This window comes from Chaetodon auriga, chromosome 22 (genome assembly GCF_051107435.1).
Source record: "Chaetodon auriga isolate fChaAug3 chromosome 22, fChaAug3.hap1, whole genome shotgun sequence".
Taxonomy (NCBI): Eukaryota; Metazoa; Chordata; class Actinopteri; order Chaetodontiformes; family Chaetodontidae; genus Chaetodon; species Chaetodon auriga.
In genome coordinates, this window is record NC_135095.1 from 16,285,686 (window position 1) to 16,302,287 (window position 16,602).

General features: G+C 43.2%; 2 protein-coding genes across 3 annotated transcripts in view; both read left to right on the plus strand.

The window, feature by feature from the left end:
- tmcc3 (transmembrane and coiled-coil domain family 3) overlaps positions 1-9,058 on the plus strand; it is a 33,128-nt gene extending 24,070 nt beyond the window's left edge. For both annotated transcript variants that reach the window (XM_076722834.1, XM_076722835.1), the window contains exons 2-5: positions 3,838-4,005; positions 4,571-5,337; positions 6,104-6,239; positions 7,210-9,058. In XM_076722834.1, the coding sequence (XP_076578949.1) occupies positions 3,838-4,005; positions 4,571-5,337; positions 6,104-6,239; positions 7,210-7,467 (1,329 nt within the window). In that variant the 3' untranslated portion in view covers positions 7,468-9,058. The remainder of the gene's footprint in view (positions 1-3,837; positions 4,006-4,570; positions 5,338-6,103; positions 6,240-7,209) is intronic.
- Positions 9,059-12,540: 3,482 nt separating this feature from the next.
- On the plus strand, positions 12,541-16,602 carry eri1 (exoribonuclease 1). Its single transcript, XM_076722866.1, has 7 exons — positions 12,541-12,955; positions 13,615-13,793; positions 13,972-14,188; positions 14,283-14,366; positions 14,468-14,577; positions 14,684-14,798; positions 15,481-16,602. Exons 1-7 carry the CDS (start codon positions 12,881-12,883, stop codon positions 15,721-15,723), a joined length of 1,023 nt encoding a protein of 340 aa, XP_076578981.1. The 5' UTR covers positions 12,541-12,880; the 3' UTR covers positions 15,724-16,602.

Consider the following 16,602-nt stretch of genomic DNA (forward strand, 5'->3'; position numbering starts at 1 on the left):
TGGGTTCTCCCAATCCCATTATTTTCCCCCCAACACTCAAACACACACCAGTTTAACTCAGGCAGTGCTAATCTGATGCTGATTCAGACTGTGCGGGGCTCCATGCTGAGTTAGAGGCGACTGAAAGATTACTAATGTGGTATAATTTCTGTAAAATTCCTTGTTTTCAAGCACTCATTCACTCATACGTGATTTGCTCTCACAGTTTTTGCTTTGTGTTCATTCCTCCCTTTCAAATATTTAAAAGAAAACGATTTATGTATGTATGTATGTATGTCTGTTTGGTTTGTTGATTAATCATATCTGTATAAAATAATGAACCCAAGGTGTCTCGTAATTCTTTTTCTTCCAAAAAAAGAGGAATTTTCACTCTTTGAAAGCTGAAACTATCAAATGTTTGATAGATTATTGTGTACAGCTCCGATGAGCTTCCTGTGTGACTGTTGACGGATCTTAACCGGTATTCAGAGGGGATTTCACGTTTCCTGTAAACAGCCTTGACTTGATGGATCTGTGTTGTGAATCGATTTGTTCATTTGTTCTGGCAAACAGCTGCTGATTGTTTTTTGACAAAATGTCTCGTGTCACCTCTGCGTATTGGAGAACTTGCACTGATTAGCTGAAGGGACTCGTTCGTGTTGACCGTTTCCTTCTTACTGCCTGACTCTACCTCCGGTCATGTTAGCTGAAAATGAATTGATGGATGGGACGTGGGAATAAAAGGCTTCTGACTCTGCGCTGGGAGCAACAAAAGAAAGGTTTCCCTCTGCAGTTTGTGGTGTGTGCCAGGCCGTCGTCTCCCTGTGGCGAGGTCCCTGCTCCCGGCTCCATCAACGCGACGCTCTGAAGAGCCGTCTTTGTGGGAGTTGGAGTAGCACTTACAGGCCCGTCCTCTCTCTTTATCGCGTACAGTACACACCACAAGCTTCCTCTCTCTAGTCTTAGATTTTGAATACAGAAAGGAAACTGCAGTCACACACCAACGCACACACACACACAGTCTATATTTGCCTCATCTTGTCTGCTTTACAGGTGGCTTTTGGTTGGATTTACAGTAGTTTAGAGCTTTGATTGATTATTATTTTCAATATATAGCTTATTTTGAGCCATTTTGAGTAAAATGTCTCAACAAATATGGCTGAAAAATGACTCAGCACCTGCAAAACTAATCACCTTCCCATCAGCCTCAACTGTAATTTGTGTTCAGTACTGATTAGCATGCTAACATGCTAAACTAAGATGGTGAAAATGGCAAATTTTAGTTGCTAAACACCAGCCTGTTCTCACTGTTAGCACACATTTAGCTCAAAGCCCTGCTGTGTCTTAGTGCTGCTTTTAGAGCCACTAGCATGACCGTGCAGCTTGTTTTTAGACCAAGTGATTCATTACTTCTCCAAAGAGTTGCAAAACAAAAGTTTCCAGATATTCAGATATTTACTTTAGAACCTTAAAAGAAAAAACTAATTTAGGGCATTTTTGCAGCCAGTCGTTCCCTATAAGGAAAATAACTGGAGCCCATGTTTGACATTTAAGACAAGCTCACTCTGCTTTCTGGTTTTTTGGAGGTGAGTAGAATCACCAGCTTTCAGACTAGTCAGTATCTGAGTATCTCCTTTATATTTCCCAGTGGACAAATCCCCTGCTGTGCTGCTTTGGCTGTGTGTCCACCCATCTGTATGATAATCTAAATGGCCTTCGAGCAGACCAGGGTCACAGGACAAGCAGTGGCCAGATATCTGCTCTGTAAAACAAACACGTGTGTCCTCAGAGACATATGGTGCCTCTGTGTGTTCACATGCTAACATTTTCCCCGCTCTCACCCTCAGACCCACTTTCCAGCCGATGTTCAATACGTGTGTGGACTGCTGAGCGAACCGGCCGCATGTTTATACCGTTGAATGTGCTGCAGGCGGCTGATATACCACCAGGCTGTTTGTGTGCGAGAGGCCTCAAAGGAAGGGGAGGCAAAAAAGTTGCACAAATGTTTGTGTACAATGATGTACAAACACTCAACCTTGAATCCAGTCCAGCTGAATTCAAGGGTTTGTGTTTTTTGTGAGTGAGAGACCAAAGGAGGAGGTTGTTGTAGCTATAATAGGAAACTGATGGAGGGTAGCTTTTTGGTGCACCCACAGTGTGATCATGTACTAATGAGTATAGACTACTACGAATTACTCTTACTCTAAGAAGTAATTCTTACTGTAAGAAGAAGCCTTTAGTCCTTATTGCAGAAGAAAACAGCCCTGTTGTAAACATAATCCAGGTACATGACGGAGAATACAAATGCATACAAATGAAACCTTAAGAATATAGTGTCCTCAGCGATCTGGACACTTAAGGGTTAACGGCCTCCTCCTTCAGGCTATGAATTGTTAAAATCTCATCAAAAGCTACCGGAGTGTAAAAACTGCTTCGCTGGTCTGACCAGCCGTCAAAAACCAAACAAATCCTCTGTTTGTGAAGCGTCAGACTGCGAGTGTTCTGTGTTTTTAATTGATTTACGACACAGGTTTGTTCTGGCTGCGTTTCTGGCCGTCTGGTTGGACCGATGAGTGTGTGATGTTCTGACCGCCATCTGTGCTCAGGAGTGACCAGAAGTATAGTTTAAATCATGACAATCAAGTCACCTGAATGACTCTGCTTTAATGAAGAGGATGCTGACGTACAGTTTGACGTTGCGGGACTGTTATCCAGCGGCGGGCTGATGATGCTGACGCTGCTGGATGTATCACAGGCCGTGCAGCCAAAGGCCACAGGACACAATTAAAGCGTCATGTATTCTGCTCATCTGTGTGTAGAAAAAGGCAAAAAACCCGCCTTCGGGGCACGTCAGCAGTTTGCTCGTGTGTGTGTGTGTTTTAGAGCTTAGCCTGTCTGTGCGCGCTTCGCTGCCGTGGCAACAAGAGTTACCACATACTAATATTTTAGGTTGCCTTACATAATCGTCTGCTTTTGTCAATACGGAGAGTGGATTTTCAGTACAAGAGGCACTGGGGGCTGTTTGTTTGGAGCCCTGGACTCCGCTAACTGATGGCCATTGTCCGGTCTGAAGACAGATTTACGGTCTCATCAGCTGCCTTTTCCTCCTCTCTCCCTCCGGTCCAAACACGAGAATCCTCCCAAGACCATGCCCTCCACGCTTTTTTCATTTCTGCTCTCATTTTCTGTCTTTATTGCCGGCATGGTTGTGTGTGCTTACTAAGAGCGCTTTTACAAGGCCGCATAAACACGGCTGATGTTTTATATTAATAGTAAAAAAAGCTGTGCAGCAGGTTTTTGATATACACTTTAGCCTGGCGATACACTCTGAAAACATCTGGAGTCTGAGCAAACCTTTACCTACATGTATCTTATCTGAAAAATATATTCATATTTTTGTCTCTCTTTAGTTTGTATTTCAAGTACACTACGAAATGTACTTCAGAGGAGCTGTCATTTTCTCTCTGAAGCTGCTGAATGAGGCAAAGTATAATTCAGCACCTCTCAAATACTACAAACAGTTATTAGCACTGGAACACATATATGTGAAAAGCAGTACATCTCCAAGGCTCCAATCATGATGTCAGTGTCAGACTGCACATGAGATGACACCCTGAGTGCTTAAAAATAAATCACCTAGAGCTGACTCGAGTAGTCAATGCACATTTTTCAAGCAGAAATTCTCTAGTTCCAGAGACTTTGTGGCTTTTCTTCGTCATGTATCACTGAGAACTGGAGTAAAGCTTTGGACTGTTGGTCGAACACGAATGTGACCGTGGGCTCTTGGAAAATACAATTTTCATTTTATTTTCCACTATATTTTGATTTTTAATTCACTCTTTGTGTGTGCGTCTGTAGGCCGAGTGCAGCGGTTGCGATGTCAACAACCTCAACATCCCGCCCATTCGTCACGGCGGCTCCGAGTCCAACCTGGACGTGGTGGACACCGTTGACAACAACGGAGTGGGCCTGGATTTCACCAAGGGAGCGCTGGGTATCGACAGCCTGCAGCAGAAGATCCTCAAGGTCAGAGGAAACATGACTCACCGCCTGTGTGGTCTCGTTGTAGATTTACTGTGTTTGACACTTTGGCTCCTTGACCAAACATTACACCGGAGGAAAAGACTGATTGAAAATCTCCTTAGCTCAGATCGGTGGTACCTTATTGAGCAGTGTTTCCTAATCCAATAATGAGTCAGCTCCTATTTCTATTTCAGCTATGATACTACAGATACCAATAAAAAAAGCTGTTAAATGAATTACCGGCATCTTCTAATTCCTTTTCATCACAGTCTCTGCCGTCTCAGCGAGTGAAGAGATTATTAACAAGTAATGTAATGAAATGCGGCTCCCAGAGTTTTGCACGCAACACAAAGAACACAAAGCTATTTTGTTTGCAGCAAGTTCAGTTATTCACCTTATTGTCGGGGATGATCGGCTCAATATTAGTGCCAGTTTTTGTGTAAACAAACAAAAATGACGTTTGCATTCACTGATCAGCTGAACATTAATCAATCACATTTATCAGGTTACATCAGGTTGCATTTAGGATAAGATTTCATCCATTTTTCTCCTCTCATTCCCCCTTCAGGTGACGGAGCAGATAAAGGTGGAGCAGACAGCTCGGGACCAAAATGTCGCAGAGTACCTGAAACTGGTGAACAACGCCGACAAACAGCAGGTGGGACGAATACGTCAGGTGTTTGAAAAGAAGAATCAGAAGTCGGCGCACAGCATCGCCCGGCTGCAGAGGAAGCTGGAGCAGTACCACCGCCGCATGAAGGACAGCGAGACCAATGGGAAACACAGCAACAAGGAGTCTGGCACTCACGGCAAGGCGGGCAGCGTGCGGGACGACAGCACCACCGGGCGGCACCCGCTGCTGGATAAAGTGAAGACAACCGGGCCCAGCGTGTCGCTCTCGCCGCCGTTCTTCTTCAACAAGTCGCGGGAGTTCGCCAACCACATCAGGAACAAGTTTGGCAGCGCCGACAACATCGCCCACCTCAAGAGCTCCATGGAGACGGCATCGGGGCTGCAGGCGGACAGCGGGACGAGGGGTCTGAGCGGGAGCGCCACTACGGTAGCGAAGGCAACCAAGTACCAGAGCGACGACGAGTGCTCCACAGGGACCTCCGGGTCGGCCGACTCGAACGGGAACCTGGCCTGTGGCTCGGGGGTGGGGTCCGGAGGTCCCGGGAGGTCAGACCCCAACGGGCGGCTCGCGGAGATGCTGGACAGTCTGCAGGAGATCAGGGAGGCTCAGGCGGAGCTGACACAGAACATGGAGACTCTGAATGCACAGTTCAAACGAGACTGCAGCTACTACACACAGATGATGCAGGAGGAGAGAGACAGGTCGGTGCCGGCGTCTCCTAATTCCTTTTCATCATAGTCTCTGCCGTCTCAGCGAGTGAGGAGATTATTAACAAGTAATGTAATGAAATGCGGCTCCCAGAGTTTTGCATGCAACACAAAGAACACAAAGCTATTTTGTTTGCAGCAAGTTCACTTATTCACCTTATTGTCGGGGATGTTCGGATCAATATTAGTGCGAGTTTTTGCAAACAAAAATAGAACATGGAGACTCTGAATACACAGTCCAAACGAGGCCTCAGCTACTACACACAGATGTTGCTTCAGGAGAGTGACAGGTCGGTGCAGCGTCAGGTCACGTGTGTTTAGGATGGCTTCAACCAGTTTGCCATCGTCAGTCCAGTATTATACCCGGCATCAGAAATAATACATGTAAATAATGTCTCTGCTTCTGCTGCAGGTGTGTCAGTTCTTTAAAAGAAATCCCATAATCCTCACCCTGCAGTAACACTCTTAACTGGGCAAATGTTTAAACATCTGCTGTTGAACTTCGAAGAGCTTTTGACAGTTTTAGAGGAGCCATTATTATAATCTTTTGTAATCTAAAATTAGATAGCAGAGCTTACACACAAACCCCCAAACGGTTGCTAAGTCAACCAAGGGCAAGTGTTTTCGACAGCCTAGTTGCAAGTAGTAGATAAACTGCTGTACTGTTACTCGCCCACGCACACGCGCTCATTTGTGCATTGTTTCTCCCTCTCTCCTTGGCTCCCTGCCTCCACCTACTCTGCATGTGTGTGTTTGTCAGGTATGAGCAGTTGGAGGACCGGTTAAATGACCTGACGGACCTCCACCAGCATGAGACCGGCAACCTGAAGCAGGAACTGGCCAGTATCGAGGAGAAGGTGGCCTACCAGGCCCACGAGACGGCCAGAGACATAGAGGTAATGAGTGTTTCACATGCACACACTGAGACATAACACACACACTCACATTTAGCCTTTAACCAACTTATATCTGGAGTGCTGGAATTTTCTGTTTAGATGTACAGACACTTAATTCTAGTCGTGAAATGGTTAATTTTTGAGTTTTAATCATCTGTTAACTGTTGTGCCCAAACATGCCAAAAAGTAAACAAATGTGCTGAGTTTCTGTTTTATTGCACTGTAAAAGTAACGGAGTAACCGAGCGTTCGGAGCTCTTTCAGACGCCCCCGGTTCTGGATGTAAAACAGGCATTCATTTTCTCTGTAGACAGTGATGGTGGTGACTGACAGCTGGAGCATTTCCACACCTTAGATGGACATGAAACTCTTCCAGCTGAATTATGAGTGCAAAAGAGCAGCGACTGTGTCAGAAAATATCCGTTTCTTTGATAAAAGGCCAAAGGTACAAGCCTGTGCACGTGATACCATCAGTTTACTACGAATCCTAAGGTGCATTTCTGTAAGAATTATCCCACCGCAGAGCTCAAAATGAATCCTCTGGGAGACAGCGATGGGCGTTTTCACTATTTTACTCCAAATGATTAATTACCAGTAGAGCCAATAGTAAAAATATTTGAGTTTCAGCCCAGTTTCTTTTCCAGTCTTTTCCTTTATTTTGTCTTCTTTTATATTTCTTGTAAGGAAAATGAGAGAATACGACATAGAGCAATGTCTCAGGCCTGATTTGTTGTGGTTAGATGGAACACACTGGAGCCAGCGTCTCCTGTTCATCTGATACACAGCTGCTGTTCATTTCTAGTGCAGCTGATGTCAGTATCAGATCTAATCCAGTTTCACTGCCCTTCCCTTATGATTCACTGCTCCACAGTATCTCCCTGATCTCTTCATAGTGTTGTGTATTTGTGTGTGTGTGTGTGTGTGTGTGTGTGTGTGTGTGTGTGTGTGTGTGTGCGTGCGTGCGTGCGCAGGAGGTCCTGAAGTCGTGCCAGACTCGTGTGTCTAAGCTCGAGCTGCAGCAGCAGCAGCAACAGACAGTTCAGGTGGAAAACACCGACCCCAAGGTGCTGCTGGGGAAGTGCATCAACATCATCCTGGTGATCGTTACCATGATCCTGGTGTGCGTTTCCATGGTGGCCAAGTTCACCGCCCCGCTGCTGCGTAGCCGCCTCCACCTGGCGCTCACCTGCGTGGTCATTGCCGTGTTAGTGCTGCTGTGGACGGACTGACAACAGTTACAGTGTGCTTTGGAACGACTGGTCCTCCTACACTGATCGAGGAGAGCAAATGACAGTGAAGTCTGCGTGTGTCTGAGTCTAAATCAGTCCAGAAAACTCTGGCCGCCGCAAACTGGGGGAGGAGTTTACATGTAGCCTTACACCAGCCCCTTGTCCCCCAGTGATTTTAGGCTCCACGGTGACTTGATTTATGACTTTGCATGTCTAAATGGGGTCCACAAAGCCTTTCCCAGAATGCACCTCCAGAGTACTTCAAACAAACAACAAACAGATGTAAGCTGATAGAAATTATAACAACTGAACACAACTGTGACAAACCTCTACGACATGCTGTGTATAAACTGCCTGTTACGGCACAATGCTGCCATCACAGTGCATCACTACAGTCCAGAGTGCTGGACCAATAAGAGATGAACCAGCTGGAATTGATCAGATGACGGCCGTATTCATGGATTCCCCTCTGCTCTCATCTGGTCATCAGAAGACTCTGGTCGCACCAACAACAGACGCTAAAATCTAAATATAGAGGAGTGGGATTTTACTGGGGCCCGGAAATACAGTGATTATTTCCTGCCCTTAAAGGGAAGTGTATCTGTTATAGCACCACCTCACACCTCTTAAACACACACACACTGGCAGTCTGCGGCCAGTCGATGTGCCTCCTTGTACACCAGCCAGCTGTGACAACACGAAGACACATCCACCTGAGCACACCCACCTGAGGTTTGACCTGTTCTGTGAGTCTGTGCTTTACCGCTCTGTATTCAAGTGATGTTTTTCCCGTTGGTGTCTCATTCAAAAGGACATTTTCGAAGCTGTTGCTTTAAATTGTTGGTGTGTTTGTATCTGAATGAGCACCGTTTGACTGCTCGTGTGTGTCTCTACTGTGTTTCTCAAAGGAATCGTCTCACTTTTTGTGAAATATATGCTTTCCTTGAGAGAGTGCAGTGGGAGGATTAACACCACTCATGTCTGTACGCTCAATATGAAGCTAGAGCAAGGAGGTGCTTAGCTTAGCTTAGCTTAGCTTAGCTTAGTTTAGTTTAGCGTAAAGACTGGAAAAAAAGGGAAACAGCTAGCCTTGCTCTATCTGAAAGTGACAAACCCCACCTACCAGCTCCTTAATTAACATGTTAAATATATTTTATCTGTACAGAAAATGTGTAAAAACAACAATCTGTGCATTTTATGGGGGTTATGTACAAGACTTTCTTGGATAGAGACATTAACTTCCTGCCACAGCAACAGTGTGTTGTTGGACAGCCAGGCCCGTTTCCCCATTTCCAGTCTTTGAGCTAAGCTAAGCTTGCTGGACACTGGCTTAAATTTTACATTTCATACAGACGTGGGAGTGGTATGAATTCTCTCATCTCACTCTCGCCAAGAAAGCTTCCAACTCTATTCCCAAAAATGTCGAATTATTCCTGTAGTGACTTGACTGGCAAAACAAAAACCTACGAGCCACTGAGAGGCTGATATACTGGTACTTGCCTAATTGACGCGTCTCCTTTTGCAGCATGTAATGTGAATAATTCACGATTCAAACGTGCGTACAGCCATAATTAAAGCGCATTTATTTATACACCAGAGACCCATTAGCAGACGGCGATAATGCACTTATATATGTGATAACTTGCATCAAACCAACACTTTCAAGATGACGATGCTAACACAGACGACGGTCTAAAAACTGTTTGCCTGAATCTAACACACCGCCCCCTAATTGTTAATGGCGGCAGTCATAACAGTTACATTTAAATTCAAACAAAATGAGCCAAAATGTGCCAAAATGTGCCAAAATGTGCCAAAATGTGCCAAAATGTGCCATGTGCACTTATATTGTGACAAACCAGACCATGTACAACCACAACCTTGTTTAAATCAGAGGTTGCAATTTGACTCATCCTAAGAGACTTCAGCCTCCTGCAAAAGACAAAGAGAAGGTTTCCAAAATTCTGCCAAGCAGCCATGAGCCACAAGCCACGAGGAGCTGCAGAGTCAACCACGACGACGATGTCTCCAGCAGCAAAACTTCTCCTTTGATTCCACTTTTGCTGTTTGTGGAGTGAAGCGGTTGTGCACTCTGGTTGCGTTGTGTTGCATAAGAAGCACCACCACCGTCACTTTCGGCATCAACCAGCCATTTATTCTGACGGTAAAAGAAGTAATCCGTCACAGTCAGTCTCGCACATGGACTTCTCAAAAATGCTAAAATAAAATAATAACAATAAGATAGGTTTGACCCGGTGCTAGCTAACAGCTACCCCACACATTTTACATACAGAGGTTAAGCTAGCAAATCCATCTTAACATGATGCACCCAATAACGTGACTTAAACAATTAAAAGCACTGCCAATATGAACATACAGTATTTTCTGTAGTGATAGAGGCTTTAAGTCATCATGTAAGGTACAGAAACCACACTTTTAGCCATAAAACAAAGTTAATAAACCTGTATTTTTACGGAGCTGATGAAATGCACACTTACCACAGAGATGGCATTTACAGACTTACCTAAGTACAGGGCGCACCCCCAAAGTCTGCAGGGCCCAGCAGAGGGCGCTGCACTCACTTTACCTTCAACCTCTGTGATAATATCATTACTATCAGGCAGAGTAAATAAATAATAAAATACAGGGTTAGGGTTAGGGTTAAAATCTTGCAAAACAGATTAACAAATACTTTCGCTTATACACAAGGTAAATGTCAAAAAAACCAAAACCAAAACAAACAAACATCAGTGACCAGAAAGAACTGTCCTGGTGCATGTGTTAAACAAGCCTTTCAACTGGCCTAAGCACCCTCTCATACCTTGTACGCATTCACTGAACATTGTCACAGGAAAGGTTTTGTCCTGCCTCTGAAGCAACAACAGAACCAGCATCAAAAAGCAGCACGTCACCCAGCAGAACAGAACCAGCAGGCCGGGAGTCAGGTAAGTCAACCAGTCAGTCAGCGGTAACAGCAGGGCCACAAGAACCAGACTGATTCAGGACATGAGCGCTGGTCTCGCCTGGAATGTCATGGAATGTAGTTTCTGTTGTAGTCCATGATGACTGAACGGCAGCAGCTGCTCACCCACACAGATGTCATCTCCTGGGTTGTACATCTGCTGGAGCCGTGGTGCCCACTTCTCCCACACCGGCCAAATAGCCGCCAGCTAGCCCTCCTTCAGCCGCCTTGCTCTAGACAGCTTGTCGTCACACACACACACAGAATCCTTACACATGCATAGGAATACAAAGACACCGTTTTCAACTGAATAAACTTGCTTCAATGGCCTGGAAATCTCTATAACTCTGAAAATGGCATTTTGCGCCATCTGATGGACCCCGTTGGAAATGTCATGTAATGTCTCTGCAAATTAATCATATAGGAAATGAGTGAATCTGATGAAAAACACTAAAAACTACAAATTTGAAGGCCTAACTCCAGGATCCAAAACAATCAGGTTCATGTTTTTTTATACTATGGTTATGAGATACAGAAACACAGTTTTACTTGGTTTTCATCAATACATTTATGCAGATATCAGTGTGTGTTTTGGCTACACCTGTACACACACAGACACACACACTCTCTCTCTCTCTCTCTCTCTCTCTCTCACACACACACACACACACACACTAATTTCTCAATACTCATACACACCAGACTCTGATATCCATAGAACACAACCAAAATAGCTTCAGTTGAAGTTTTTTGTTCCACTGTCCTACAGTCACTGTTATATCCTATTAGTTTAAACAAGGTAATTATCTCCCGCGATGCCTCTCTGCAAACATGGTTAGATGGCGCCATCTGCTGGTATACAGGAAGAAAAACCATTTCATGGACAGGCAATGAATTTTCTAAATGCTGCTATTGAACTGCAGAAGATCATCACCAGGTCAAACTCATATCTGATTAAATGTTAGTCAGGCAGAACTTCATTTAGTGGCATCTAGAATGTAGTTAAAGGCTTTATGAGCAGGTTTAGACACTGATCTGCATTTTTGGATCCGTGAATATTTCTAAGTGCTATAGAAAAGATGTGGTACTGAAAATGAAATCAAGTGCATTATAGTTTACCAGAAAATCAAACATTGTTGTCAGATGAATAGTAGTGTGAAGTAACTAAGTGCATGTATCCATGTACTGTACAATTTTGAGGTACACTGACAGGAAATGAACTTGAGTCTAAATAGAGTCAGGTGGTGGTTTTGATTGATCTACATTAAGGATGACACTTTAATTTGAGAGTCAAACATCATAACACAAGGAACACTTTGCCGTCACAGAAGCTTTTCAGCTGCACTGGTAGATGTGTCAGTGACTTATCAAGTAAGAAGTCCATGTTCCAGATGTTTTGTGCATCATAAATCTTTAACCCAGTTTTTCTGGCCTCATATTCATTGTTGAAACGGTGTTTTGCTCCTTTTCGTCCCTCCTGCCCTTTGATCTGCACGCTGCTCTGTTTCTGCCACAGTTCATTTTCCTCAGAAAGGCACGAGGCCAGGTAAGGGTCACACATGTGTACTTGGTCCAGCACATTTCCTCAGGCAAACACACAGGATACTCTGCATGCGAGGCAGGGAATGGAACATAGAGAAGACTGACACCTAGCGGCCAGATATGAGCTGTGCCTCCAAAATTACGCATCCATCAGGGTTTTGATGTACACACACATACGCACGCAAACTCAAGCACATACTATATTTAGGGAAACGAACTCCAAATACCATTTAGAGAAAAAGAAAAGGAACAATTCAAGAACAATTTAAGATATCAGGAACAACATGCAAGCATAAAATATAGAGTGGATAAAAAGACAAAATAAACAAGACGAAAAAAACATAAATAGATACATAAACATAACACAAAGTATCCATATTATGCTTTGAAAATGCATGAAGAAAGTATACATTATTTATAAATTGTTATCATTAATTAGTATATTATATATATTTTTTTATAATAAACATATGCAATAATACAGTATGCACGGAAAGTATAGGAGGTTTTTCTGCATCATCCACAACACACGGTGGCGACAGTGAGCGACACGTTGGCGCAAACCGGAAGTCGTCATAACTGTCCACCTTAAAAAAAAAGTTTAGTGCAGCCGCGGGGAGATGTTGCGGGCGTTGAAATAGAAAAGTTGTCGACAAAACGTCTTGTTCGTTTTTAACTTTGACATCTATAATAATAACTCAACAAAGTAGAACTTCTTGGCGGCTTTATAGTGGACAAGCGCGACGAAGCCACGGAGGAATGTTGGCTATCCTGTTAGCAAACGTTAGCAAGTGTAGCTAACGAGACCCCTAGCGTTTAATAATAACGATTTAGTGGATGGACTTTAGTAAATGCGCGTTTTTTTTCTTTGAAGCTGGCTACTACTTTCTGGTTTGTATTCCACTTTAAATGGATGAGCACAAGGAGAACATTCAAGGCAAGGACGCCAATGTGAAGATGTCTAATACAAGAGAAGATGAAAAGGTTGGTGTGAGCAGCGGGCTAACGTTAGCTTCGTGTTATGGTGTGAGTTACACATTAAAAAAGGTATTTAACGCTGGGTCTCTTGCACATAAAAGCCTGATAACGGTTTGTTATATTCAACATCTTTGCTCTTTAAACCTAATGTACTAATCTGACGTTATTTCTAACGTTGCCCAAACGTGGTAACAGCTGCTGTTTCTTTATGTGAGAGTTGAACGGCCGTATCGGTGTTTTAGTGTAGTATAGACTGACATGTATAATGTCAGTCTATCGTCTGTACAGTAAACTAACTTAAGTGCCCTCCTTATTTGAGTTGTCATTTAGTGTTTACTGACTGATGATTGTTTTTGTTTGGAAATCAAGCAGTCAAACAACAAATTGATGGAGGCATTGATTGATGGTCCAAAAGAGCCAAAATTGGCTATTTTGAAGTCGTTTTTCATAAATACTGTGAACATAGAGTTACATAGAGTTTTCTGAACACTTAGAAAGATAAAAAGGGACATTTCAGACCTGTGCAACTTTACACATGATCAGAACTGACATATTTTTGGACTTAATTCTGATATCCTCTGTCAACAAACCACATCTACAACTTGCTCTACGCTCTGTATGTTAAGTTTCTTTGATGCATAATGACTGACATAATTCCTCCTCAGGCAAAGCCTTGCAGTAGGATTTGTTCAGCAGGAGAATCAGCTCAGGTGTCCCCTTCTCAGACAAACAGTGACTTCAGCCATCCGGTGTACAAGGAGATCGCTTTGGCTAATGGACACATCAACCGCATGTCCAAGGAGGAGCTTCGGATCAAGTTAGCAGAGCTGCAGCTTGACACGAGGTAATGGAAATCAAAGTACTTTAAAGACAAAGTTTGAAAGGATCTGCAGCAAAATTTGGTAAATGGTTGAAGATAAAACTGAGCTAAATGCACACAGAAATTGAATTTATAGACAGAAGTGTCAAGCTGAATTCATAAATGTGCACCAATGTGCAACCTTTTCTCTTTGTGTGTGAAGAGGTGTAAAGGATGTGATGAAGAAGAGGTTGAAGAGCCACTATAAGAAGCAGAAGCTGATGCAGTCTGCCGCCGAGGGAGGGCCCACTGATACCTACTACGACTACATCTGCGTGGTGGATTTTGAAGCAACGTGTGAAGAGGACAATCCGTCAGACTTCCTTCATGAAATCATTGAGTTCCCAATGGTTCTCATCAACATGCACACTTTGGAAATTGTAAGATGAGTTTTCAGTGAAGGCAGAATTGTTTGGTTTTTAATCTGCAGGGTGAGTTTAGTGTTTATGAAGGTTTTCCCTTCTGTTTTTGCAGGTGGACTCCTTTCAGGAGTATGTAAAACCAGAGTTGAACCCACAGCTTTCAGACTTTTGTGTGAAGTTAACAGGAATAACACAGGTTTGTTAAAGTCAGTTTCTTATCCCAGTATTTATCAGCATCATATTAAAAATGATCAGGAGTTTTTGTGTACGTGAATGAAATGTTGTTTTGTTGAGCAGAAAATGGTGGATGAAGCAGACCCATTTCCAGCAGTCCTCCAGCGAGTCGTGGCGTGGCTTCAGGAGAGGGAGCTCGGGACTAAGTACAAATACGCCATTCTCACTGATGGGTATGTTTGAATTTGCTGCCAAACTTGAACTGAATTTGTGTCTCTTTACGTCAGCTTAGTGACATCCTCAGACCGTTGCACTGGTTTTGTGTGTCGTCTTCTTTAGGGCCTGGGATATGAGCAAATTCCTCAACATCCAGTGCCGGATTAGCCGCATCAGATATCCTCAGTTTGCAAAGAAGTGGATAAACATAAGGAAATCCTACGGAAACTTCTACAAGGTTTGGATTTTTAATAGTTTTAAGATGAGAGACTGAATGTAAACATCTGTTTTAGATTATTTATGTGAAATAAAGTAAGTGGAGTTATTCAAATGTAACACAATAAAGAAGAAAATGATTAGCACATAAATGAAGAAGCCATTCTGTCAGACACACATTTGTTGTGTATGAAGCAAAAAGACACAAAACAAACTGGTATTAAGCAACATCATTATGACACTGAAGGTTATTTTAAACCTCTTCTTAGAAAACCTGATGATCAATATTTTAAGGCTGAGGTTTACTGGAAGTGTAGAATATTCTGTGTAAGTGTCGCCACGATTGAGCTTTAAATATGATAACCATCGTCATGAAGGATGTTTTTAGTGTGAGACATCCATACTGACAGTTTCATCAACAGCAAGCTAAACACAGTATGTAATATCTTGTTTTTTGGTCACAACTCTTTGACTTATTCGACAAATTGAGCATACAGAATATTTATTCATTTATCCTTTTTTTAATCTTTTTATGTTTTTGCAAAATATTTTGTTAGGTTGAAGATCATGGGAGCCCCATACCTCAGTTCAGTTAGCAGTTGGAGCTGTTAGTGGTTCAAAGCTAACTACACAGCTGCTGTTTCAGGATTTAAGCCCCTTTAGAAACACCAGCAAACCACCAACCGGCTGTTTTCCTCCCCCAGGTCCCCCGCACGCAGACGAAGCTGAGCACCATGCTGGAGAAGTTGGGTCTGAAGTATGAAGGTCGTCCTCACTCTGGCCTGGATGATTCACGCAACATCGCCAGGATCGCCATACGCATGCTGCAGGACGGCTGTCAGCTGCGCGTCAATGAACGCATGCACGCCGGCCAGCTGCTCTCTGTTCCCAGCTCGGCTCCTGTGGAGGGAGCCCCTCCACCACATAGCCCCCGCAGCCGGGACTAGACCCACAAACTGGGGCAAAAAAATATTCACAGCACTTTCACTGTGTGCTTCATTGTACATTTTCTGGTTTGGAGCTTCAAAGCTGTAGTTGATGAAGGGTATTTGAGTCTGACCAATAAATGTGGTCAATACTTTGTGAGGGTTCCTCTCTGACCTCACATTTTTACACCAGATGTCTGAAAACAGGTCATTGCAGTGTGCTTTTCATCAGCTTCAGTGTCAGTGTGTTAAACCTCCTTCATCCTGCCTTATTAACCAGCTGCTAGCATCCATCCAACAGTTCCATTAAAATGCCTTTCAGTGGTCCCACGATTGCTCGAATTTTAGTTTTTATTTCAGGTTTTGCTTCCAAGAATACCACTAATAAAAAACATTGAAATTTTTAATTCTTGAGGCATTAAAATTAAAAACCATCATCATCTGCAGCTTCACATCAAAGATATCAATGTCCGCTTTGGCTTTGAATCCTCATATCTCTAATCTTTAGGCTTGTATTATAAATAAGAATCTACACAAATGTTGCTGCTGTTGTGTCGTTTGAAGTGCTACATAACAAATAAAACATCACAGTGTTTGCCACTTTCCCAGAGTGAGCTGACGGTTTGGAAACAGTCCTGTGGACTTTTAATTGTCTGTGTTGAGATTCTGTAGCACCATTAGTAAAGAGATCAATCACATAGATACAGTAGGAGTGTCCATATGACAAACTGATTGATGAACTACTGAAGGAAAATCCATTTGTTAAGTACTGTATGAGTTAAGCCTGTGCTGTCATCTTTTGTATTGAATTTTATTTCATGGAAGAAGTTCTATTTTAGCAGGAACAAATAATCTGACTGCCAAATAATGCAAATAAACATGTTCTTCTGTTCTTGTAAA

Excerpts from the sequence above, each read along its gene's own strand:
- eri1 (XM_076722866.1), top strand. The coding sequence starts at position 12,881 with ATGGATGAGCACAAGGAGAACATTCAAGGCAAGGACGCCAATGTGAAG. Across the intron at positions 13,794-13,971 it reads GAGCTGCAGCTTGACACGAG|AGGTGTAAAGGATGTGATGA; the intron begins GTAATGGAAATC and ends TTGTGTGTGAAG. Across the intron at positions 14,799-15,480 it reads CCTACGGAAACTTCTACAAG|GTCCCCCGCACGCAGACGAA; the intron begins GTTTGGATTTTT and ends TTCCTCCCCCAG.